This window comes from Lipophrys pholis, assembly GCF_963383615.2.
Source record: "Lipophrys pholis genome assembly, chromosome: 4".
Taxonomy (NCBI): Eukaryota; Metazoa; Chordata; class Actinopteri; order Blenniiformes; family Blenniidae; genus Lipophrys; species Lipophrys pholis.
Genome location: NC_137637.1, coordinates 17,328,023 through 17,355,492, shown reverse-complemented (window position 1 = coordinate 17,355,492; position 27,470 = coordinate 17,328,023). Strand labels below are relative to the sequence as shown.

The 27,470-nt window shown below is 39.9% G+C and overlaps 2 protein-coding genes across 2 annotated transcripts; one reads left to right on the top strand and one right to left on the bottom strand.

The window, feature by feature from the left end:
• Positions 1 to 3,068: 3,068 nt before the first annotated feature.
• On the bottom strand, positions 3,069 to 7,210 carry LOC308108652 (uncharacterized protein). The gene is made up of 4 exons (XM_080461788.1): positions 7,149 to 7,210; positions 5,308 to 5,583; positions 5,012 to 5,117; positions 3,069 to 4,921 (listed from the first exon to the last, which is right to left on the bottom strand). Exons 2-4 carry the CDS (start codon positions 5,579 to 5,581, stop codon positions 4,657 to 4,659), a joined length of 645 nt encoding a protein of 214 aa, XP_080317914.1. The 5' UTR covers positions 5,582 to 5,583; positions 7,149 to 7,210; the 3' UTR covers positions 3,069 to 4,656.
• A 1-nt stretch (position 7,211) lies between these two features.
• Positions 7,212 to 26,671, top strand: stx18 (syntaxin 18; the record flags this gene model as incomplete). The annotated part of the gene is given in 12 exon segments (XM_080461787.1): positions 7,212 to 7,251; positions 7,254 to 7,411; positions 19,752 to 19,819; positions 21,909 to 22,024; positions 22,423 to 22,500; positions 23,684 to 23,750; positions 23,849 to 23,934; positions 24,617 to 24,708; positions 24,970 to 25,028; positions 25,512 to 25,581; positions 25,706 to 25,786; positions 25,885 to 26,671. Coding segments are annotated over 12 exon segments (1,011 nt in total). The 3' UTR covers positions 25,981 to 26,671.
• Positions 26,672 to 27,470: the final 799 nt, after the last annotated feature.

The following is a 27,470-nucleotide window of genomic DNA, read 5'->3' as shown; positions in this document are numbered from 1 at the left end:
TTTTATGTTGCTATGTATCTTCAACTCTTGTACTTGTTAAATTCTCTTCTTAATGTTTTTTTGATCTTTTAAATTGCAGTTGCGTTTTCTGTTTATACTTTATGTATATGATTTTATCGTTTCATCTTTTTATTCACCTTTCTTGTGCCAATTGTACATGCCCCTTAATGTGAAGCAGTGCCTTTCCTTTTCAGATTCTTTCTTCATGCCAAATTGCAATATCTACATAGTAGTTACTATTTCACTTTTAGATTGGGCACGAGTCTTTTTTTAATCAAAGCTGACAGTTATTATGCTATTCACAATTTATTTCTTGCCGGCTGGCATACCGGTGACTACATCTTCTTCCAAGTGTGATTATTGATGCTAATATGACAGCAAAACGCTCCACACTTTCAGATCAGATGAATGGCGGACCACTAACACAGTCGAGTTTGAAGCGCAGATAGAATTCTGTTTGACTTGGTTCGTCTAATAGCCATAATTTGAACAAAAACACACAATTCATTCCTTTCTCTAACCACATCAGTTTAGGGTTGCCCTGACTGCAGTGCAATGTAGCTGTGGTGAAACCATGTTGTCAAACTTACTGTCCTAATAAACTGCGAGGACTGCTCAAATCCCAGAATCTGGCCTTGAGAGTGAGAACATTGCGGCTCTGTGAAACACCGTGAGACACACTCTGTTATGAGGAATCATCTCGCGTTTCACTGGAGGTCAGACTTGTATATGCATGCAGAAAGCTCAATTAGTGTGTAGTACCCCATGGTGAGATAAAAAGAAAATAGACTTTAATGCTTCATTAGATTGTTTGCAACACATTTGATATCATAAAGGTCGTCACGCTTCGGTTTATACCCATAATGTTGGTCTTTAAAAAGCGTCTCTCTTTCCACAGTCATGAAAAGACAAGTTGTTAATGCTGAGACTGCAGAAAAGAGGAGACAGTCGCAGCACTCAGCTGTAGCACAGTCTGGCAACAACACTAACAAAGGAAATGAGCCAACCACACAGCAAATAACTGACTTTTATTCAACATTCTGGGTGCTATGGCCTGTTATAGCTCCTGCCCCAGTCTAGGGCAGGAGCTATAACATTAAGAAAAAAAAAAATAAATACTTGGGAGACTTGGGGGGGGGGTTCAGTCAGAAAAGTGATTTACACAGGTCTTTTATTTTACAAAAAAAAAGTCTCACACACACGCATGCACACACAAAATTATCATATGTAAAAAGACATAAAATGCAATCCCCAAAACTATAGGTGCAAAACTTCAGGGTGGACCAAAGGCCAAAAAACCAACAAAACAGTAAACTACATAAACCCAAGCTGGAAAATAATAGCCCAACCTTACAGCTGCAAAATGAACTAAAGTCAAACTCAAAACTGTTTATAACATTTACAAAACAAGGCAATCGATCTAATCAAATAGCTACAAAAAAGATTATATTTCTCTTTTAACAATTAAATTAAACATATCTCGTGATCAGAATTTTGATCAAAAACTAAAGAGCGTTGAGTCAGGGTCGGCCTCAGCTGACTCAATAGGCCCGCTCAGACCGGCGTTAACATGCGTTTCAGGTGATTTAGTTTAAGTGACGTAGAGGTAGTAACGCAATCCAATCTCAAGCGGTTAACTCGAAACACATGATATGGACAAGTGTAAACAGTCTGCATCAGGGCTCACCACATGTGATTGGATCACCTGAAATGCATGCTGATACCAGGTCTGAACGGGCCCAAACAGTGAGCCTTCGGTGCCGTTTAAAGAGCGTTGCTTCTGATGGAGCCTCTGATCAGGAGTCTCAGGTGTTCAGGCTACAGTAAACAGCATCCATATGAACTGCTGATTCCCTGCTCGGTTCAGGGAAACAGCTCTCACTCTTTCATAAAAAGAGAACATAGAAACACAGAAAACGTATGGCCCGGAGACCCTGTCCGTCTCTCTCCCTCTCTTTCTCTCTCTCTCTCTCTCTCTCTCTCTCAGAGAGACGAGAGAAAAACCTCCTGCTGTTTGCATCCCAGAACATCGTGGAGCCAAAAATGCCATACATGTCACCCTGCCTAACATATCCACATTCTGCTGCACCACACAAAGGCACAAACTATGTGGCCATTTTGCCAGATGGCAGGTAACATCAACAATATCTGCCTTTAACAACAATGAGATGCCAGAGTCCACGGTCTCACTTGCATTGGCCCATTGTCCATTCATGAAATACGTTGAATAGTACATTCTGCTAAGGCTGTGAATGATGCCATATCTGAAGAAAACACGGGGAAGCTTTCTGATGCACTGAATGGCAAAGTGCAAGTCGTGCTCGCTCGCCAACGGTTGTGCCTCAGGCCCACTACCGTGTCGGAGACACCCTCTCCACAGGCGTGGCTCCAAGTCAGCTGTTTTGACTGCAACAGGCCTGATTGATAGCAAACCACACCTGTGAGTCGTTTCAGAAGAGAGGAAGAGTCCCGCCTGCAGTCAAGACAGAAAAACAAGACAATGTCAACACAAGGGCTTCGGGCTGTTCCACTGGGCGCCACTGCTGTGACTGGGTGCCAACCTGAGTCACTTACAAATAAATGGATTTATGAGAAATATTTCTCACAAATTACTACAATTGTCTAGACGGGACATTAGTTTAGTTTTACTTACCCTGGCATGAACTGGTTAGGTTTTTTTTATGAACATGTTTATTGGCACATGTCAAGTATTCACTGTTTCCAAATTTGCACTTCAGGGTAAATTGAAAAGATCAGCAAAAAAACAGGTTTTCCACTTCCTACAACAGAAGGAAAATCTGCTGTAAATATTCGGGAACTCACTTCCATTGAGGAAAGTCCACGGATAAAAAATAAAACAGCAGCTTACCTGCAGAGAAAAAATATTTCACTTTGTTTTCACTGTAAAAAGGTTCAACATAAAGTGCTCATCTTGACTCCATGTGAAGTCAGAACTATCAGGGACTCAGAAGTCCAACAACCACATTAAGACAATCACAAAACAATCTTACAGCTATCTGAAAAATATTGCAGGAATTAAAGGATTTCTGACCAAATTTTCTTTTTTCGCTCTTTATTGATTCCCAAAGAAACAACAACACAAAAACATTTATTAAATGGCATTTGTTTTCAGTAGGCTGGATTATTGTAACATTGTGTTTATGGGTCTCAGCAAAAAAATCTGTTAAGACAGCTGCAGCTCATCAACAACACTGCATCCTGAGTCTCCACCAACAACAAAGAATGTGGAGCACATTACACCGGGGCTTAAATCTTTGCACTGGTTGCTTGAGTGTCAAATGATTGACTTACTTCTGGACCATAATGCATTGAATGGTCTTGGGCCCAAATACATCTCAGACTTGTAGATTATGAAACATCCAGAACCCCGGTGTCTTGATTCTGTTCAGTGTTTTCAGAGTCTGAACAAACAAGGTGAAGCAGCTTTCAGTCCCTACACTCCTCACCTGTGGTACAAACTTCCTGCTGACACACTTCTTTTAAATCAGACCTTCAAACACTATTATTTGCGCAGGCTTTCTATCGAACAATAGATTTTAATTATTTAAATTTATTTATTTTAATACAGCTCTTACTTCATTCTTTTTTATGCTTTGTTTTAATGTATTTCTTTTCTTTCCTGGTGAATTGCCTTGTGTCTGAAAGGTGCTATGCAAATAAACCTTCATTGAATAATATTTCAGAGTAATCAGAGAATGGAGAAAATTTTTGCTGCCTGTCTGAGAGGTCATTTGGGGGCTCCAGGACCAAAAACGATTACCACTAGTATAAAACAGGCTGGATTACTTTGTCGGCAACTCAAATAGTACATATCTGTTGGTACATAGTGTAGATAATACTGTACAAACTGGTTTATCACTGTAGCAGGGTATATTGGTGTTACAGTGGTTACTAATCTCGCCTCTCAGCAAGAAGGTCATTGGTTCAAATACCGCCTTTCTGTGTGGAGTTTGCATGCTCTCCCCAAGAGTGCACGCAGTTTCCTCTCACAGTGGGGATTCCCACAGGGGATTAATACAGTGCAATCAAAAAAAAAAAGGATAAAGACACATTTGAGAGACACAAGAAGACCAACAAACTAAACTACACAACGTAACTAGTCTAGATCCATAGTGAACAACTGTCATCTGCCGGGACGCACAGCGATAATACCTTGAGGGGTATCCATGTCTGTGGCGCCTTCCTCAGGCAAAATTGACGACTGAAGTTGCAGACAAAACTCAAACATCCACAGTTTTGGGAGCTCTGTTGGAAATGAAGACCATGCTGTCTTGCTGCCTCAGGGTTCAGCACAATGATGGCAGTCGCTGGGTACATGGCTCCAAAAAGGCCCTGGAAACCTTCCAACAGATCCATAAATCCTCGGCCCAGCATTAAGCAGAGTTGGTTGGTTTCATGGCCAACATTTTACTCCAAAATAAATTGAATTTGTGCATTTGCAGATGCCCTGGCGTGTGGATGTTGGTAGCTGAGCGGGTCACAGAGTATTGTTTTACTGAACAGTGGCTTTGAGACTTTTCTGATTGCTGTGATGGAAAATCCGATTTTTCTCACAAAAGAGATTATAAAATAAAATAAAACGTTACAGTTCAACTGTAATAAAGAAATCACAGTAAGTAAAGCAACCACATACGGTCACTCCTTTTCAATCGACTCTTCCATTTGCTTTTTCATCATCTTAATTTTAAGTGTGTAATATTCCTCTTGGAGCCTGAGGACTGTCTCTTGTCTCCTCAGCACCGACATTTCCAAGTCCTTTCTCTCCTGCGGAGTCCTGCTGTGGGCTGATTGCTGAGAAGTCGAGCAAGACGCATCCAGATGTTCTTCAGAGTTGGTGGGCACAGAATGCTTGTTTGGGACTATTTCATCTGTTGTGTGGTCATTTCCATTTTTTTCACAGCTGCAAAGAAATATATTGTCCATAAATTGTTTGACATCCATATTAAATTAAGTGATGGGCACATCTTATCCCAGAAATGATGTTACTCACCCAGGTTTGTGGATCCACTCTTCATTTAGCAGCGTTTCTGAAAAGTTCATCACAGAAATAACTATTTGGCTCACAGCACTGTAGTTTTTGAGGGACTGGACTTCAGCTGTGAGTAAAGAAAGAACATCACACATTCAATAATACAGCAAACAAAGAATGTAACATGAAACCATACGATGATTTATTTCCTGGAATCCACATTCAAGGCCTCTGCTTAGTCAGCAGTCTCAGAATATATTTCAACAATGAAAATTAGTCAACTATTTATTGCTCCTAAAACTGCAGATTTTCCTTACTCTGGCTCATGTCTCTTTTTAGTCGTTTTATCTCCTCCTTTGCCTTCGCAAGCAGATTTTCCCATTTCTTGCTACAGTCCGAGACTGTACGCTGAATCTCTGGAAAGGTATTGTTGATGGTTTTGGCAATCTCGTCCCAGGCTTGTTTCCTTTCCTGTGGCAACACTCCAGTGCTGCTCTTCCCTCTGATCACATCTTTCTTGTCTTGCAGCAACTTAGCAAGAAGAAGAGACTCCTCATCCGTCCAGTTAGGTCTTCGCTTCCTGCTCGCCATCCCTTTAAAAAGCGGTTGGAGTGCTTACATGAGTGAGATACACTGTGATAACATTAGTCAACATAAGCTTAACTTTTTTCCATTTCGCAAAACAATTTCTCACTGGTAGAAATTAAAAATAGAAATCTTCTCTTTTCTGTGAGACTGCCAAAGTGCAATCACCACAAGAGTTCTTAAAAAAATTGCATCATACGTCACGTCTGCAACACTAATAAGTGACTAAAAACCCTTTTTCCATGCTTTGAATAAAGCCTTGTTTCACAATCAAATGACCAGTGAAACCAAAATAAAAAGACATTTTGTCATCATGTGAGATATACTCATCAAAATGTTGGGGCTGATTTTTTTTTACACATTATATTCATCACTTAAGGCTCATACTCTTCACTATGTTCGCGGTATCAGTTTTGCCCAGCTTGCTGTTCATCTCACAGAGCATGCAAATAGGCAAAGACAAATTGTCACGTGCCTATTTGTAAGCATTCAGTTATATTATCTGACTTCAACTGTTTTACATGTAAAACAAAAATCCACCTTTACTGTTTCCTGAAAACAACAGTTGCCAAAAAAATCGTGATATTTGTCGGGAAGCTTCATACTGTGTAGTTTCATCAAAACATGTCTATGTCTGGTTGATAGATATTTCTTCTTGGTCACTGTCTTTTGACAGGGCATTTAGCAATTTAGCAGACCTCACAAACTTTTCAGGGCATATAAATTTGTGTTATTCAATGAGCGTTTTCTATATGAAAGGATCAATTATATTTCACCCAGAATAAATACATGCTCTTGAATCACAACTGATCATTTTCTAAATAGGCCACAAAACTTGTTTGATTTTTGGACTGTTTGACTACACCAGTGTACCAAATGAAAACCCCCCCACACACGGGGAGAACATGCAAACTCCACACAGAAACGCAGGGCCAGTATTTGAACAAAGATCTTCTTCAATTCATTCTATCCATGCGTATATCATTAAGCCTTGTACATAATAATGATTATTTTTTAATCATTTTTACTGTCTTGTTTGATATTTGAACCTTCTGTTTTACTTCTTATATTCTTATCTGTGTGGAGTGATGCTGAGAATCTCCATCTGGGATTAATAAAGTATTTTCCATTCCATGATAGTCTATTCAAAATAACCAATACTATTTGTTTCCCAGAGTCACAATGAAATGTACAAACGCACAGTTTGGGATATAATTGAGGTCATTTAGTGTCCAGCAAGAGTTTTTCAGTACGGAGGCACTGGTATTATTATCAATTTTATGATTATCAGACTGGAGTTATTTGAAAGAGACTAGGTCTGTGTTTAACAGTGTTGTGTGTACACACAACATGAATATTAGAGCAGTAACTAATTACAATGGCACTGTTCAACATGAGCAAAAGTTTCACCTAACATTTTACACTTAAACCACATTTAAGGGATTATTGCACAATCGTAAGACTTCCGCTGGATGAATCGAATCGAAAGAGTGCAGCCAGATACAATTAAAGTAGCGCTTAAAAGATGTAATATCATAGGGCAGTGAAGAAACTGCATGAAATAATTACTCACAGAAAACCTTTAAGGAGAATCTTTAAGATCTCTGTTCCGTCTCAGGGAAAGCGTCGCGGAGCGATGACGCAATCAGATGGTGACGTGTCAGTTTGTTTACAGCTGCAGACATGGCGGTGGACATCACTTTACTCTTCAAAGCCAGTGTGAAGACGGTGAAAACCAGGAACAAGGCCATTGGAATAGGCTTCGACTCTACCAAAGATGAAATATTTAAGAGGAGCAGACCGAAGAGCGGCTTCTCTCCGAAGGCGAAAGAAGTGGTGAGTGTTTGCAGACGCTAGTTACAGCTAACAGCGCTAGCTGCACCGTGGAGTTAGTCAAACATCCTCTTAAAACCTCAAAGGTTTTCATAAAACTCATCATCCCGGTGGGTTATTGGGGCAGTGCTGGTTTAGTTCCTGTACACTTTAGAGTTAGTCTCCAAAGGTGTCGGAATTGCACAGTGTGCTTAACTAAAGGCAAGGTAGTCAGTAGTCCTCCTTTCATTGTGTACAGTTAACTTGTATTTTTACATTATGTCAACATGTGTTTGTGTTGCAAAATGGGATGAAAGAGACCTCACTCACCACAACAGCACCATCGAAGTAAAGGTTACACATTTATCACCAATAAAACTATATCGACGCCCTTAGAGTTCTGTTCAAGTAATGTTTTATCATGTTTTAGTAAAAAAAAAGAAGTATTAACTAGATGTTCTGTCCTTTATCCACAAATAAATACAGTAGATCTCGAGCTCATCTCATTTACTCATTAACACATTAACAGCCTTTTAATAGTGGACATAGGCCAAATCTTTCCATGTTTTTCTGTCGAGGGGAACGTTAAACACATTGTGGGTATGCTATAATTTCATTTTGAGTGGCCTGGACAGGTACAGTAATGCAATAATAACCTAATAAAATCAAACTTTAAAGTTTTTCTTTGTTGTGGTACAGAGAATACGTGATGACAATATTTTTACAAAACCAAGTAATTACAATGGAAAGTTACTACAATGTCAACATAAAGCCAATGTTGACAATATATTTTGGTGCAAAATATAGTGGAATGTCCAAAAATAGACTTCTCCTACAGCTTTTGCATTATGCTTGTTTCTACAAACTCACTCTGACAGCATGGCTTTCAGGCTAATACATTAAAGTAGCTGTCTTTCACACGGCATCACCAATATCTAAGCTCAGGTCTCAGTGTTGTGTCTGCAGCTCTTAAGACATTTTTACAATTTGCTTGGTGGTTTGTCGGGCTGGATTGGAGCTTCTTGCAGTCAAGTTTTGACCCACAGACCATTAGTCTGACACCCCTGATCTAAACCTTCTGGCAGCCTGTCAAGCTGCTCAGGAACCCACTTCACAGACAAGATATCCCAAGTTGGATATGATTGCCTGTGCAGTGTACAACACAGCATGTTTAATGCATCACCAACGTCATGTACTGTAGAATGCAGTCAAGATGATAAAGAAACTATTTTCTTCCAAAACGCTACAGGTTCCAGCTTGCGTGAATCTTCTTGAGTTGGTCATTATTAAAGTTATTGTCACTGAGGAAGCTGTTACTTTTCCATGCCTCTTCATTACATGAATTAATTTCCTTTTTTTATCAGCTATTTACTCTGAAAGAGTGGAATATTCTTATGTTAATTAAAATTGGATGTATTGCATTTAGTATTGCGATGTCAATTCCACAATTCAAGCTCATTGATTGGTCAGGACCTTGATCAGAATCTTTTGTTTTTAGTCTGCTTCACAACATCCCAAAATACACACACACAGTTTTAGTTACTCTATTGAGACTTGAGACAACAGTTATATTATCTTCTCAATATCAGGTGCAGTCTATGGGTTTCTCTGCCTTTACAGTGGGATGTGTTCAGAGTTTATGATGCATCGGTTACTGGTCTAAAAAGTCATGGCATCTTCTAAAACCAGCTCACATTAGGTAGAGCTCTGAAGGAAGAAGTACACTGATATCACATATTGTTGTATCGGTTTAAGTTTCAACTGTCTCAGTGTCCTCTGCCCTGCAAACCTGTTTTACCATAAGAAAACAATAATGAAGCATATTATCTTCATATTGTGGGTGGCAGTTATTTCAGTTCAATAATGCACCATTAAATAGCTTGGCAGTCTGCTTGAGCATCCAATTTGGGGGTTGAAATAAAAAATATAACAGTTTTTGGAACGATGTTTTAAGACCTTGTAAACAAAAGTGCTGAATATAAAGACCACACATTTTTTATTGGTTTCAATTGGAAGGGTTTGTTTTCTTATTTTTAATTCAACATCATTGCTCTACTTTATGTGCAATCTGAGCCGAGTTATAAACTAATCATTCCAGTTAAATGTTATTTAAATGTTTACAGTATGGCGTTTCAAAATAATTCCCATTGCACAGACAAGACCTTACATTAGAAGTAGTTATACATTCTATGCACTCATTGCAACAATGGTCACCCACTCACACATTGGCTGTACAGTAATTTACACCGTATCTATACATGACCGACCACATGAATCCTTTTTATTTTCAACCAGATCAGAATAAAATAGGTGACACATAACATTGAGCTGTTGCGACTCAACAGTGAATTTCTGGACGACCAAGAACGAGATTAGCATTGAATTGAGCACTTAGCTTACTCTTTCTCTTGTAAGTTCTTCTCTTCTGATGGCCCAGCCATATTTCCAGCCATATTTAAAAGTTGAAGCTATGAGGCATGCAAGTGTTTTTGTTCAAGTGTAGGTCATCTGCACACCCATCATGCAATTTATTTAGAATGTGACGTGAAACCTGGTAGGCATTATGTCTCTAAATATTTGTATTTATATGTATGGCAGCAGGTGTCTCTTGAAAATGAGACCCCAATCTCAACTGGATAACCTGAGTACAAGGCCAAAAGTCAGTTTGTTTGGAATATCTGAAGGTATTTCTGCCTGAGGCATTGACAGCTCCACTTCTCAACACAAGTCACTTCTATTGTGTTTTCAGCTGAGAGAAATAATTATCAGCAAAATAGGAAAGCACTCATTAAAATGCCACCAAATGTGCTTTGAACTGAGGTCAAACAAGAGGAATGTCCAATCCTGCTCAGTGTGAGAAGTTGAGAATGAATGAGTACCCTGCTTGACATCAAGGTGGACAAAAGCCAAGTTATTTGGGGGAGGAAACCCCACTTTGGGCCAAATGGACAGATTCAGCACTTTTGAACCCCAAATACTTTGATGCCAACTGTTGAGTCCCACTGCTCCCCAACACTGAAAGGCTTGAATTCTGGGTTCAAATTGGAATAGGTGTAATATTACTTAGAACAACCGTCAGGCTCCAGGCTCTTCTGTCTCATACTGAGGAGACATGGCAGGCTCTTCTGTGATACCTAAACTGGTTAAAACAAGGGGGGCGGGTATCAGAGAACTGTTGACATGTGGGCATTGATTAAATGTCCTTTAAAAAGATACATTGAACTCAAAATTTCCTTAAAGATTTAACAAAGATTTATCAATTTGCAAGATTCTATTGTAAGTTTCTATAAGCCTGTATTTAATGATGGAAAAAAACAACCTGCTTTGAATAGTTTTTTCAGGAGACAGTTTAAACGTTTGGCACAAAATCTCTTTGCTGACATTCAGTTAGTTTAAGAGACTTCATATAAATTGTGTCCCTCCAATAGAGCACATGGCCATCGTCCATAGTTGGCAAGAGGAGACAAATCACTGGCAGCTATAAGCCTTCGCTTCATGTCATGAGTGATGCTTATACAACCAGAAGTCCTTGGCCTGACATGAATATCGTGAACGCAGACCTCTTCAAAGGCACCTTAAAGAACCACTTTACGTTTCCCTTGGGGAGTCAGGACTTTAAGTTGTACCTGATGTCTTCAGCCATGAGTCTGAGGCGAGTATGAGGCCAGTTGTAGCAGCTCTGCACAACCAGGTTTTTGTTATGTTCTGTTACATTGATATTAGAAATGGTGGTTTAATAAAAGCACTGCTGCTGACTCAAAAGAAACCCGACTCTGTCCTGTGGTGCCTGCCCTCTGCCCCCACCCTCCCCACCCCACCGCTGTCTCTTTGGTGTTGCAGATATCATCTCGGGCCATCTCGGAGAAGTAGTTTTTATACTTATTGAAATTGTGAGTTTGGAATGTCCTGACTGCCTATAGTTATGTCGTGGTTTTCGCCTACGCCTCCCCCACCTCAGCTATCCGTACTTCTCCCTATGCAGCCTGACGTAGGCTGTTTTTTTCTTCTTCTTTTTTTTTTTTTTGCCCCGAGTCGCCTCTTCCCATGTATGATTCCATAAACACGCTGCAATAACATTTTCTTTCGGCTCTCGAACAATTTCTGGGGAAAGCCGATCCTCCCAAGAGCCAGTGATTAAAGGTGGAAGATCAAAACAGAGAAAATATTAAATTAGGTCCCCAGTAACAATGTTGACGGCCGGCACCTAATGCACAACAGATGTGGGTGCCCTTCAAGACATACATAACTCTCCCACTAACTCCCTCCAAAGTTCCCATTGGAGCTTCACAAAAATAGAAAGAAAACATCAAAGTTGACAAATACACAGTGGCCCTGTGAGACTTTTTTTCCACTCAGAAAGCAGCACAGTGAGAAAGGAAACGTAGCGTCTTTCCAGCCGGTGTAGAAAAGGGTTTGATTGACTAATAAGAGGGCCAGTGTTTGCAGGATGGGGTTTGGTCAGGGGAATCTTTTACCTCATAGGGATTGGTTTTGGGCACTGTGATCTCCATTTCACCGCTCACCTCGTCACTCTCCGCAGTATGCTGCCCTTCTCAAATTTAAATGGAGGAGGTCACTCTAAAATTGTTAAATTGGGTGTAGAAAATAGTGCTTGGCTTCCCACTGCGATGTTAGTAATGGCGTTCCAGAATTTGCTCCTTCTCAGTATTTTCTTTGAAAACTGCAAAGTGTGGCCATCAACCAGCTCTTACCAGTAAGCTGTGTTGTTGGACGGGCTCTTCCCTGTGAGAAATTGATGTTGAAATTGGAGGCTCACGTATTTTCAAAACATTTAGCTTCAGTTCAAGAATCTCGTTTGTTTGGTATTTGTTCAAAGTTGATTATACATCCAAAAGTGTTTTCAGACATCTGAAACGTCATCAAAACTCTAAGCTAAATCAGCCCAGGACTAGTCCCACTGTGGAAATAAAATGTTTTCACTCTGAATTGAAGCATGACGTTAAAAGAGAAGCAGTCAATGGTCCGATTTTAAAGTTGGAAACTCAAATTGTGGGTTGGGATATTTTATATTTATTCTGATCAAACTGGTGTATGATTGGAGCTTTTCGTTTACTGTGGTGTCTTCAACTAAGAGTATTTTGTATGAGCAGAGTTACGAAAAACAAAACCCTCATGTTATGACATTTCTGAGATTTCTGGGGGATATGGTCAGAGGTTGCTGAGCAAGTTAAAGGGTGTATAATATAGAGACACACACAGGATGAATGCAGTTAAAATATTAATAGAGCTTCACACCATTTAGATAACAAAACAACATATATACAATATGTACTACTTCCCATACACACAATTCTGTTTAAACTGGCTTGCAAAGAATAAAACTAAATTCATATAAACAAAATCATCAGGAGCAATATAAAAACACAAGTATGCATGAATATCTACAATAAATATGATAAATGGTAATAAGAGACCACAGGATACCGAAGAGGATTGTAATCCGAATAAAAATGTTTTTAGTTGTTGAATATCAATTGGTAAAGAATGACATATTTTTCAATGCACTCTTTCTTTTTGGTATGAGCGAGTATACAGAAGTTTCAATCAATAGTTTCGGGTAACCCTGTTCATGAAGCTTCACAAAGTGCCACGAGTTGTCTGCGGCACTGTAAAACTTGAACTGATTTTAATTTCTCAACATCAAGCTTGTTTTGGAGGGGTTAAGCAGAGAAATGTTTCTTAGTTGAAGAAAGACAGTTTTTTTTGAATACATTGTCTTGCTTTTCCTATCTTACTACTAGTTATAGGAACATAGGTTTTCCTCATTTAATGAAAATAAATGTATCCAGTTAATGACGTGAATGACAAAATGTAACTATTTGTATGTTAAACAATACACATATACTGCTGTGATATAATTCTGTGTTTATTTGTAGTGTGAAATACCTACGGTATAAAGGAAATAATGTGGCCCAACAATCAGCCCTGTGGAACACCACACTTTATTTTGTAATTGTTTTTCTAATCTTCAGCCATACTGACAATTTACGTTTTCTAACTAATGTTCTTTCAACTAACTGCAAAATTACAATGAATATAGGACATCGTCTTATTATATTGTGAACTGCATAGCCATGTCAGGTTTCCGAGTATTTTTTCATGAACGCATCGGCCCACAGATACAACAGGCCCACATGCAGCTCTCTAAGCCAAGTCTATACTGAGCGATTTGCAGGGATCACTCTGAGCTGAGCAGTGCTGCTAAATGGACTCTTCACCAGCTGGCTCAATCTACATTTTGTTTTCCCATGTAGGCCAGGGAAACTGAATTTTGAGGCATCTGCTGTCAAGCCTGAGTACAATTCGGATTATTGTTCCCTGCATGCAACAAAACGTTTTTGAATGCTTCATGAAACCTAAAATCAAAAAGAAAGTGGCGACTTGCAGATACACGTCAAACCGTAAATCAGGAGACGGACACCAGATACTCTGCAGAGTAAGTTGTTTAAGTGGAACCAAAGTAGTGTGAAGCCCAATCGATGAAGGCTCAATTTAACCATTGAAACATGCAGCGAGGGTAAAGCAGCAGCTGTGCACGTTTTCGTGAATGTTGTGAGTCCTTGTCATTAGTTGAATCTCAGTTATTGTGCTCCACAGTTGCTGAGATACTACTAGCACAGATGACAGGAGGCTGCATACTTGACCCTGACACTGCAAAGTACAGTCTGAACCACCAAACTGCAACAGATGTGTGCTTGTCTCCTAAAGCAGATGACGACTGAAAAGGAGGCCAGTGTGCCTTTCGTTGTAGATTAAGATGTTAAATTCAGCCATGGTGAATTAATTATGACTTGTCGTTTTACATCAACGGTGAATGCTCTAAGAGGAAGTCAAGAAGATAATGCTGTCTAAGAACACTGCGCTTATTGTTTGTGCTTACCAGTCGTACATTCATAGAATATCAAAGGCACTCTCTCCGACTGAAAGGTCAACAGGGAAGTTTTTTCTGTCGTGGAAGGGTCGACTTTCGTGCTTCTCTGCTTTTAACTACATTATCACATCCACTGGGGTGAAATGAACATATTTTCCAAGTGCATAGTTTTCAGGATGTGCTGTTTTCTTTTTAAGTTTTATTCAAATCAATCAGGCTCAATTTTGGGGGGCGCAATGTTTGTGGTTTCTGTATAAAGTTATTTTCATTTGGTCCTCAAATTGGAAAAATCTCACTCGTTTCAAATGTTCAAAATTAAGAATTTATAATTTGCTCAATACCAATGCAAGTTTGTCTTGGTTTTAAATTTTGCACATTTAATATTCTCCACCCTCATGTAAAATAACTTGCCACATTTCCTTACTTCCTGGAATGTAACTTCATTCCTTTCTATTTAACATGAACTGTTATGCCCACTATCTCATCCATGTTGTTTATAAAGCATCATTAGGATATTGAATGTTTGATTCCAGTGCTTTTGCATTTCCTAATTCCTCCTGTGATGGCCCCATTTAGTCCAAATTCATATTTATTTCCTGTTATTTTAAAATCATCCACTTCTTTTTTTGGGGGGGGGGGGTTTGTCTTAGTTTAATTGAATTATTCCTCAATTTTATCTCAAACATACGTTCAATGAAAACAGTACATCATAGACTCTACTTCCCTCATATTTACATGTTTTATCTAATTGGAATCTAATGTTCTAAGTGTGTGGCATTATTTCGTGAGCAGAAATAGATGTTTTATGTTTACTTGTCCAGATTTGCTTTATATTAACAGACAGAAATCAAAAACAAGGTGTGGGCTGATGCAGCTGTAAAACTTTGAGAACATTTTCCCTGCATTTATTCAAGGTGTCCAAGCTATAAGAATTAAAAAGTGAGTCCTATAGGAGTCCTACATTTAAGTTCAGTTATTTGCAGGAAGATTACCCCTTTTTTCTGATAAATTACAGTCAGTGTAATACAGATATACTGAAGACGTATGTATAAATGGATCATTAATATAGAGTTTAAATATTATCTCGTTCATAAAAAGACATTTTATCTATTCAATGAATTTTATGTAAATCTAATGAAGACAGATCAAAATTAAATACAGGCATATGTAGTTAATGTATGATTTTTTTTCTACGCCCACGGTATACATCACATAAAAGACTGGACTGGAATAAATTGATTTTCTATACACTATTCATTCATGCTCTGCAATATCCAACATGACAGAAATTTGAAATATGAAGGTGAACTAATGAAAATACGTTGAACAACTGACAGCTCTAATTATCTCATACCTGGCCACAGAGCAGAGGTGAGAAGCAGGGAAGTCTGAAAGAAATGCCCAAAAACAACAAAGTGAACAAACTGCTCGTCTCCTGCTGAGTTGCCGGGGGCAAAAAGAAAACGGGGCAAAGTCACGGCTGGTGTAAACCCGGGGCAAAAGAAAGAGTCTGATCAAACACAATGACATCAAACGTCATCTGTGTGATAGATTGTAGTTTTTGTTTTATATATTCATCTATGGATCCCACAGCTCTGAACAACTACATATCTTCCTGTGAAATTCCAGAAACCAAAAATGTACTATGCAGCATGAGATAAAGTATGCATGGAGAGCTGAGAGGTGACTTGGATTTTAAAAATACATGGTAGATCCTTTCCATTCCCGCTGAAAATCACATCCTCCATCGAGTATATAATTGATATACAAGCCGTTCAATGTATTCAATTTCAGTCAGTAAATTCTGTTTTGATGTGTAACTGCAGTTTTTGTGTAATATGAGTTTTCTATGGCATGGATTTGGCACTGTGCTCATAGTGGAGGCACCACTGCACCAGTGTGTTTGTTTTCTTGTCCCCTTTGTTTATGTGATCCTGACTTGTGACTTGATGTCACCTGCCCTTCACACAGGCCACATTGCCTCTGTGTTTATACGTCTATTTTTTTTTGTCTCCTGCTTTGTCCAGTTCTGTCTTTGCTAGTTGAACATGACAGGCTCAGCCTATACATCTGTTTCACATGAAATTGATTGTGGAAATGTGATTGCTTCAAAAAGCAGCAGAGTTTCCACTGACACTGGGTCCAAAGCAGACTGCGAAGCCTCTCTCGGTGGTGTCGTCACCAGCTGGGGTCATGTCGCCGTTTCAGCTGACGGCTGCCAGCTTCAGGCTGTGCGATCGAGCTTCATTAGTACGTTCAGGTTTTTGTGAATTAATAAATGCCAGAGAGCGTAATATTGTGTGCATCTGCTTTGTGTACCTTACGACATGCAATGCGCTCAATGATTCTCCTCGGTGACGTATAGGTCACGTGTTATTCGGGTTCTCCGCAGCATGTGAAAAGCAGAGTTTACGGTTTATATTTATGCTTGATCGTGCCGTGTGATCAAACATGAGCAAACACCACAACCAGTGCTGCTTAGCACGTCTTCGCATCCAAACAAATTATCCCGTAAAAATATAACACATTGATGCAACTTCAGCACACAACGGAAAGGTCAAAGACACTGTACATGAATGGTCTTAAAGGCTTTGTGTGATTGCCTCTTGTTTGTTTATAGAGCTGACTAAATCATTCAAACTGTGAATTGACATAAGAAGACAAAACTGAGCTCATTAGAGAGTCAGACATAAACATGATAATAAAGTCAACATGTGGCCCAGTCTTCTCCAATGCAGCATCCCTCCCTCTATCAGGCCCACATACCTCAACACAACATGGCATGGCGTCAGTGTGGATAGCCCACGGTCAGGACACACAAGGACTTAAACCAAAGCGGGACAGTCATCATCAAACTCTGTCAGTTACCTGGATTTAACAAAACAAAGAGCCATCCAAGCTCTTTGGAAATCTGCTAGCTAAGCCTTTTCTCTTTTCTTCCTCATAATAATCCCTCCTGATGGTTTGTTTGGACTCAGTCAGAGCTGGAGGGAAACAGGGGGAAGGAGAAAGTGAGGAGGTAAAGTGGGGGTCTTTGATGATGACGAGATTAGATATAGCCCGGCAGACTGTCTCCTCCTGCCTTTCGCTGCAAACACACACACATACACACACACACACACACACACACACACACCTATGGAGGCTGTGTGTGTGCACACGTGTATCTCCGCACACACATATACGGCGAGCCGCATGCACAAGGCCACCCCCTCCTTATTGTTGAGGAATTACTTGCTCTTTAAGGTCTTATGTTACAAGAGCAATTGATCCCTCTGACCCCCTGCAAACCCTTGAGGTTGTGCTGGGAATCTGAGCTCCAATATATACACACAGGAGGCAGCTCAACCCCCAGAGCAGCCGTCCTGACACTCCCCAACACACACACACAGACACACACGCACACACACACACACACACACACACACACACACACAGTTTTTCTTATTCAGCAAGTTCAAACTCTGAGTATTTAGCCCTGCCTGCTGGTCAAAGTGGTGCAGTAACGCAATGCTGCGTTATGGCCAAAACGTGTCTATACTCTGCACACAAACACAACTCTGAAGCCAGCTGCTAATTGTAAGCAGAACGCATAGTTTATAGTGAAAGATAAATTAGTCATTTCATGCGAGAGTTTATATTTTCCACCGTATGGCAGGCCAAGAGGAGCTTTACTCAAACTAAAAAAATGTGCTTCCATTGTGGGTTTTTCTGGCTTGTAAATAAGTATTTCACCACTGGCTCTGGTTTTTGTTTAAATAAAGAGTCAAAGGTCACGCCATTACAGCCACCTAATGATCCCACAGAAAGGCCGATTCTAGTGCTAGGACTTCTCAAAATATATCGTAAAAAGCAATAGCTAGGGGGGAAAAATGTGTGTTATAGACAATGAGAATAGTATTAATGAGAAGTAGGAAGAGAAAATTATTTAAAATTGTTGAAGCAAGTAGTGGGAGAAGAGTTTTAATTGACTCTCAATCTGAGCAGACGATGTTAAAAATGTTAGGAAGCTTTCTACTACACCTCCTAGGAAGTCTCACCCTGTTGGTGAATTAAGAGTCTTTTGTTGTTTGTTGTCGTTCTAAGCTTATGATGTTTCCTATTAACTTCACAGTTTATATCGGAGCCGACACACGACATTTTACTCCCATTAGTTTCAATCACAGTGACTCCTAAAGGATTCACTGTCAGGAAAAGTTAAATAGAAATCAGTGTTTTTCACTTGAACACACATACCTATAAATGTCTTTTCTGTGAGGTGCTGCCTGCGTGCATTTTTAACATGCTGAAGTAAGCAATTCACTGTTAAAAAGGTGTAGCTGAGAGCACAGAACCCCCTTTTTTTTTTTTTTTTTCAAAGCTCTGTGAACCATAAGAAAGTTTCTGTTCTCTCTGAACCCCCCCTCTATTAACACTTGACCTCAAATAATTGTATTATTAGAAGGGTGGGCTTGTCTCAGCAGCTTTCGCCTGCATTAGCACAGCCCCCACGGCAGTCTCACACGTCACCGGACTCCCGTCTAAACCAGAGCAGGAGTTCTTGGTTTCATACAAATTGCTCAGACACCTTCTCTTTGCTTTGAAAAACCTGTAATTTTTTTTTTTTCTGAAACGCCAGCTCCAATAAAAGTGCTGGTTTGGGTCACTGTGACGTGAGGAGTGAATGTTTAGAGACGTATTTAACTGGCTGGTGCCAGGTTACTCCTCACAGCCAAAGCAATTTGATAATTGAGCTTGTTAGAGGTAAAAAAAAAAAAAAAAAAAATAGCCGAAGGCTGAAGACAGCGTCGACGTGCTATCAAAATAATCCCCCACATTTTTCCGGTCGCTGTCACAGTCAAACTCATTGTGTCATTTTTTCAATCCTGGTCTTGTCTCGTTTCTGTCTTGTGGTGGATCCAACAGAGCCGGCTGTGTGTGCCCTCGCATACTCCAACTCTGCCAGCAGAGCTTTGTGGAAAGGGAAGCAATTTGGTATTTTTTAATATTTGACCAAATTACAGCAGCAAATATTGGATTGAACCAAGTTTCCTTTGGTTTTCCTTCTCACACACACACACACACACACACACACACACACACACACACACGCACACTGTGATAAATAGTAACAGATCATGAATTTAAAGCGTATTAGAGTTTTCTCTGTCATTGCTGTGTATGCAGCCGCTCATGGTTTTATTTATGAGGTCTGTTTGAGGAAAGAAAACTGTTTGATTTTCGTATGTCTCCGAGCTGATGAACTGTCACAAGTAAATATTGAGAATTCACATGGTGAGATGGACATTGGTCGCCTCCTGTCATGCTTAATAAATATTAAGTGATACATTTACTTTGGCTCCGTCTAAATGTAACCAGAAGAAAACAAGTTTCAATCGCCGTATTTGAAGGAGCCAGTGAGAGATGTCTATTAAAGAGGTGCGTTGACATGACGAATTCAAGTAATGTGTCTTTTCCACTTCATCTTGGCAGATCGCGAACATCACCAAGCTCAAAGACTTTCTGCTCCAACACAGAAAAGATTATGTGAGCGCTGGAAGGTAAGCCTCCCCAAACAGTCACAGTAATCCGCCACAATCAACAACAGCAGACCCAAAACCCTCCAAGGCTGCCGGGGAGGGCCGACGACAGGACAGACACTTTGATTCCGGCTGAATTCAGACGGGGTCAGGAGTCAGGGTTAGCTGATGGGACTTTGAAATATTTGCTAAGCGTGGGTGTTTGTGTGCGTGTGTGCTGCAGGGGCTGGCTGCTGGCACAAGGTCAGCAGCGAGTCGGGTGGTCTGGAGAGGCAGGCTCCAGTCTAATTGTCTGGAATAATTGAGCTGCAACCAAGTGGAGAACAAATCACGCCCAGGGACTAATCCAGACCTTCCTCTCTTCAAGGCCCCTGTGTGTTGTGTGTTTGCTAGGTGTGGGTGTGTGTGTGTGTGTGTGTGTGGAGCAGCCAGTGTTTTACGAGATTTGTTGATAAAGTCACAGCAGAGCACATTAACTAAACAACAGACTTATCAGTGGGTGGGGTGCAGTCGTGTTTAACAGTGGGAAAATCCAGTTTCTGCATCTTACTGTCGGCCTCAAGCTGCTCCTGCAGCCGAATTCTCCCACTAACTTTATTCAACAAAACAAGAATTTAACTGGATAAGTTTAGCTGGTTAATATGTCTGACACCAATAAACAGGTTTTCCCTGTTCCTCAGACTACAGTGCAGTACAATTTGAATTTCTTTACATTTTGTCATAGTAAGTTTCAATTGAATCCTTTATAGATATTTTGATGGAATGGATTGTGATCGTCATATTTCATCACTGCGTCGTCATTTCATATTCAATGTTTAATCATCTATAATTAGATTTTATGGCTGTAGAAAAGTCAGAAACTGTGCAAAGAGTGAAATCTCCTGTCCCTTTTAGCCGGAAAGCGAGATCTTGCAATTTCTGATAGTTATGCAATATTATTTGTTGTAGCTGAGAAATTCAACTAAAACCTTATTTCTCCTTTGAAGAATTGTACATACAACTACAGATGACTTGTCTAGAAAAAAAAAACCGACATCAAAAGACATTACAAATTAGGCGCTGAGGTCATTTCTCCTGAGGTATTTCTCAATGAACAACATTCTCTTCCGGTGAACGATGTCAAAGCGTGGCTGGTGAGCACCGCTAATTCAGTGCAGGTTATTATCCAAGGGCTTGACTCCAGTGCAGTTGATGTTTGGTTTAATCAACAAATATTTGCCGTACTTTTTACTCTTTTTGCCGACTAAAAGTTGGAGTGATAAGTGTGAGACATACGTGGTCGTGGATCACACGGGTGTCCTGGCATCCATATAAAGCTTAATGACTCAGCTATCTGGTAGTTTTTGTTTTGGTTTGTTTGTTTTGTTTAGATTTTCTAGATATTATAGATTGTCTATGAGTTTTGGTTACAACATATAAAACCTATTAGCATTGGCATTATTGAAACAGAGAAAAAGTCAGTACTTATTTTCAGTGGCAACTTTATCCTATAAAGCATTTGTTACAACTATAGAGACATTCAAGGTTAAAATTTCTAAAGTTTATTTGTTTCGTTGCTGGTTAAAATATTTCATTACACTATAAACGTCAACAACAAAATCATAACAATTGTTTATGTGTTCTTCAGAAATTACTTTAATTGGTTGTAATAATTACAAATCGCCTAATTTACAGTACTGTGTATAACATGTAGGCAGGTTTTGGTAAAAGGGGCAGTTATCCATCAAATATTGCCATCAGTCTATCTGCTCGGGCTCAAAAACAATAAAAACACTATCTTTAGTGTAAGGGAAAACAGTAGGTCCTGCAGTGATATTGTGCCCCCCGATAGAGGGTCTTTCTGAACATGGTGGGGTTTCACGGCAGGAAGGGACAGAGAAGCCATCTATACATCCACATATTGTTTAATTCCCCCAAAGCGTGCTACAACCTCTCTGCACACTTTACTCAAAAAGGGTGTGCAAGTGTACTGAAGAAAAATAAACTGATATATGAAGGCAAAGAGTCACATGTACTGATGTCCTGTCATACACTTCATATGTTTTTTATATATGAATAATACAAGCAAGGCCTTGAAAGTATTTAAAGTCACGCTTGTTGTGTATTTCAGCCTCATTTCATCAGACATATCGCGCATGACGGACAATGAACGAGACCAGATCGACCAAGACGCTCAGATCTTCATGAGAACCTGTTCTGAGGCCATCAAGCAGCTACGCAACGAAGGTGACACAGCAGTGGTATTACTGCGCCACGGATAAACACACAAAACACAGAAATATTACAGAAATGTTAATGTTATGTCAAGAAGTAACCATCTTGTTTACAATGACAGTATATCTTCCAAGTTACACCACTGTTTTTCAAAACAGCCACGAAATTGAGAGTATGTTTCTCATGAAATGGTATGAAATAGTGACACCTAGTGTTTAACAGCAGCGTTGCAGCCCAATGGAATAGGCTGAACTGCATCTGGACTCTCACTTTATCCCTCCTTGATCAAATGTATCTGCAATATTTCGTGTACTTTCTTAATGCCTGATTAGATATTTTACAGTTTTTGTGACTTGATTAATACGTTTTACATACGGGTCCTTCAATATGAGATCTTGTTGTCTTCACAGCAGATAAAAGCATAACATCAGCTCAGATAAAGGAACACAGAGGAGCCGTGCTCGACCTCGTTGAAATGTATCTAAAAGGTAAGTTTGTGCAACCAATTAAAAGTCAGACGAAGTTCTAACTGAATCCTGGGCAGGATGTTTTGAAGGTTCATTATATTTGAGGAAATTGAGTAGCTTGCTCTGGTTGTCAGAACAAGCAAGAAACAGTGGTGACGAATAACATAAGTAATGTTTTTAGATCTGAAGACCCCCACAGAAACGATCTTTAATGATAAGTACTATGGTTGTTGGTTCGATTCCCCAACTTCAGCTCCTAATGAAATTCAAAGTTAATGCATGTGTCCTTGGGTGTTAATGGGTGAATGTGACAGCGTAAAATGTAGCATAGAATTTAGATGCTTTTAATCCCTTTGACTCTTTGGCTGGTAGAGCTTCGTCTACCAATTGAAATGTTGCAGGTTCGATTCCCTCAATACACTGAAGCCCAGATTGCTCCAAATGGATGAACTTTATGGGTGAATGTGACTAACGATGTAAAGCGTTTTGGGAAAGCATCTATATAAGTGAAATCCATTGATCGTCTGTGACTTTGTGTGATACCCTATCGAGACAAAAGCATTATTCTCTGGAGTGACATGCAGTTGGTTTTAAATGGTTTTATCTTTTGTTGGATGTGAAGTGTTTGTCTTGTCTTTTCTTTTTTTCTTTTATTAAAATTTGAATGCAATTTTTTCTTACAAAAATCCACAAGAATATTAACTGAGCTAACAAAGAAATACACACAACACTCAACAAAGTAGGTGCATTTATTTTCCCCTTTGTCTCACACTGAAAATGATCTGGACACTTGTGGTGTGAAATGACACTTTCTCGACCAAACAGATTTTATTCATCCACTTATTTCTAAGCTTTCCATCTTTAGAAAACATTTTTCTGATGTTTTGGAAACGACCGACGACACATCTCACTCCCCGATGCCGGCAGCCTGTTTCTTTGTGTCTGTCTGTTCACTCCAGCTAATAATGTTGGTTATCCCGCTTGTGGTAGGAAGGGCATCTAGAGCAGAACGGATACGAGTCTAGACTACAAATTGCAATGAGTTCTTGTGACGACCTTCGTAAAAAGAGAACAGAAAAACTATTTAACTAAGATACAGGGCCTTTTATCTAGAACGGTCAACATGCCACATCCGGTTATCTCCTGCTACAGCTGTGATGATATTGTGGTCACGTCGTGTGTTTATTTTGTGTTTGCTGTCCAGGGGTTTGTAAGTTGTACTCGGAGCAGAGAGCGATCCGAGTCAAGAGAATGGTGGACAAGAAGAGGCTGTGAGTGGTTTTGTAGCACATTCCAATAATACTTCTTCTACTCATTTTGACACTTTCGAGACATGTGAAGCCTTTAACCCCGTGCTCTGGGCTTTCAGATCAAGACTGGCACCAGATCACCAAAATCGGGTGGACAAGCCCGCGGAGCCCGTAGAAGAGAAGATTGTAAAGGAGGAAAGTTCAGGTATGTTGGTGAGTCCTGTGAGAAGCTGCTTTTCCCACTGGTCGGCCAAAAACCAACCCGGCTGCTGGGCTAGGATTTATTTATTTTATTATTATATTTTTTCAATATTTGGCTTATTTTACAAAATACTTCAGTGCAGTCAGTGGCATCACAAAACGCACATGATTCACTTACCACGGTAGTCATTTTTTTTCTTGGTCTGATATGAATTTGAGAACTCGACGGAGTCCCTGACACCAGATTGGGAACCAGTTTGGATTTCCTGTATTTAGTCAATGAAACTCATGTTTACTCTTTAATGTTGTGCTCGGAAATGTAACCAACAATAACGGACATAATTTCATATCTGAATATGTTCAACAAAATATGTATTACTGGTAAAAGTATTGTAGCATTTTGACTTCAATATATTTTTGGAGGATTCAGATTGTTTGGGGGGCTGAATCATGTTAACTGGAAACATGATTGGAAGAAATTCTATTTGTAAACAAAATGGAATAGCTGTTTAAAGATATTGCTTGTGCCATATTAGTAGAAAAGGCATAAAAGCAGTCTTGTGTGTTCTATGACTTGAAATGGTGATTATTTGTGGCTCTTGTGTCCAGTGTGATGAGCTGTAAATTAGCAGATACTCCCTCTTAATAACTACTTGAACTTAAATTTGTCATTTTCTTTGTTGCAGAGAAGAGTGTGTTGGAGGTGCCAGATAACCCCGTGAGCCTGTGGGAGGAGGGCCGGATGGAAGAGGAGCTCTCTCCCGAGGAGATCCAGATGGTGTGACACCTCAGAGATAATTACTCCCGTTATGCAATACACAAACTATTGTGATAAAAACGGCTTGTTCGCATCTCATGTCGTACCATGTGGTATCTCAGTGAGTAAATCCAGCTGATGATCTTCTGAGGCTTGTCGTTCTCAGATATTTGAGGATAAAATAAGATGAATTTTTTGCATTTGTGTTCTTGATGCTCCGACGCTTCTCCAGCTCCATGATGCTTCACCTCAGTATGAACGTGTTCTTATTTTTCTTTGTAGTTTGAGCAGGAAAACCAGAGGTTGGTCAGTGAGATGAGTAACCTCGTGGATGAAGTTAGGTGAGTTTCTCTCAGTGCCCACAGCTCTGTCATCTTTTACTATGTACTCTGATAGGTCAGTGATTTCACTCGGCTCCCATGAGTACTGTGCGGAGTTTAATTTAAAAAAAAAAAAAAAAAAACATTTATTGGGAAACTTTAGTGACACACAATGACACGTTCCCGCTCACAAAATTACACAGACCTTATGATTGAAATGCCAGGGGGGCAAGATAAGAATTATATGAAATGCCAGATGTCGGTGCAGGCAGGATTAAAGTGACCCCTGGACATGGGTGTTTGCAGATGACATTATTGCTGTGGTAGTCGGAGGAGAGCAAACATGTTCATTCCAGATGGAGCAAAACTTCTGAGGTCCTGAGGTGAAAGCCACCCAGCACCCGAACTCCCAGCAAAGTCTAATGTCACCTGGAAGGACTTGCATGTGCCAGGCACGCGGCTTTCAATGGGATATTTCAAGCTTACTCTTTTTGGACCCACCAGGCAAATTGAGGGAAAGGTGGTGGAGATCTCCAGACTCCAGGAGATCTTTGCTGAGAAAGTCCTCCAGCAGGTAAGAGAAGGTGGTGTTTGTTTGTTTGTTTGTTTGTTTGTTTGTTTATTATTCTGTGGCGCGTTTTCGTCGATTTTAGAAGAGGATTCCTGTAGCTCATCTCCCATCTCACTGTTTGTGACAGGAAACCGAGATAGACAGTATTCATCAGCTGGTTGTTGGAGCCACTGAGAACGTCAAAGAGGGAAATGAGGATATACGAGAGGTATGTTTGACTTAAAGAGGTCAGCGTGTGATTTTGTTTTTGGTGGACAATAATGAGGCCAACCCATGGAATGACATTGTGTTTGTATTTCTGACAAGGCCATAAAGAACAACGCCGGCTTCCGGGTGTGGATCCTCTTCTTCCTCGTCATGTGCTCCTTCTCGCTCCTTTTCCTGGATTGGTATGACAGTTAACGCCGCTGCCTCGGTGGAGGGACACAAAACCGAAGCCGGCACGTAGGAGATGTCTCATGAAGAAAGGGAGGACGACACTGAGACTGAATGTACAGTTTGACTCTGGTGGAGCTGATCGACATCCTGGTCCTGATGTGAACGTTGGGAGTTTGAGTGAGGAAAGCAGTTAATTCTTACCTGATGCTTGCAGTTCACTTCTGTTCATTACTGGCAGGGTTTTAAAATAACTCCTGTGGAAGCACGCTTTGTACGAAGCACCGTGTCCACTTTAACAGTTTGCTCCCCAGATGGACAGTCGGGCTTTCTCCTGCACTAAAACACTGACGTTGGTTTGATGTTTCATAAAACAGTTCTGCTAACACCAGAGTGTCTGCACCCTGTCAGTGCTGCTTCATATGTTTAAGATAAATGGCTCATTTATGCCTCCATATTGTACCAGATCTTTTACTTGACTGTCAAATGCAAAAGACAAATTGTTTTGACACGTGTGACACTTTTAACTGTATAAATCAACCACTCAAGGTCCAGTAAAACCATTTAACACCTGTAGTTGACTTTTTTCTTGTTCTATATAAGCAGATTGTTTTGTAACAGTAAATGCATTTTATGTTTCACAGTCAACCAATGTTTATTGACTAAGCACCTTTTTTGGCAATAAAATGCAACTCAAAGCTCTTCACAGGTGATTGACAAAAACAATGAAAGGAAAAATATTGACTTTCAGTTCTTTTTTTTCCCACCATCTGAGTGAACCTTCCATATAATTTACATGTATAAACTGAAATATTCATGGTTTCCTTATTTTATTCTTAATAATTCTGGTTTATAAGTCATATAAATCAATAATACTTCATTTCAAATCATTTCTTCAGACTGAATCTTTATAATATTGTTTACTCAGAGAAGCTAACTATCTCTTCTTTTTTTTTTTTTTAAACGTTTAATTTTGGGGATATATAGAGACTAATGATCTCCTCTCACGTTGATCCCATTCTTAGACCAAACAAGAATGGCTTTCGTGAGGGCCACTCAGCACAGCTCCAGATACTGACCATCCGAAGAATTATAGAAGAGCTAAAAATCTCAAACAGAAAAGCCTCCATCATATTTGTTGACTTTGCCCAGGCTTTCGACAGTGTTGATAGAAAGGCCATGCTGCACATTCTCCACAACTATGGTATACCAGATGAGATTGTCAAAGCTGTTGCCATCATGTACGACAACCCGTCGACTTTTGTGGATAGTGAAGACGGTCCGACGAAAGAGTTCTCCACAACAGTTGGAGTCCTTCAAGGTGACACCGTTGCCCCTGACCTCTTTGTCATGGTTGTAGACTGCATCCTCAGGCAGTCGCTTGACCGCATGGTCACCAAAGGCCTGACCATCAAACCTCGTCACTTCAGATCGATTGAAGGCAAACGACCTACAGAGCTTGATGACGCAGATGATATTGTACTCACAGCTGATCATCGAGACGTTTAGGACTTACT

Coding starts and splice junctions, on each gene's coding strand:
- LOC308108652 (XM_080461788.1), bottom strand. CDS start 5,581: ATGGCGAGCAGGAAGCGAAGACCTAACTGGACGGATGAGGAGTCTCTT. Junction 5,118..5,307: donor AAAAAGAGACATGAGCCAGA/GTAAGGAAAATC, acceptor CTTTACTCACAG/CTGAAGTCCAGTCCCTCAAA. Junction 4,922..5,011: donor GAGTGGATCCACAAACCTGG/GTGAGTAACATC, acceptor ATTTCTTTGCAG/CTGTGAAAAAAATGGAAATG.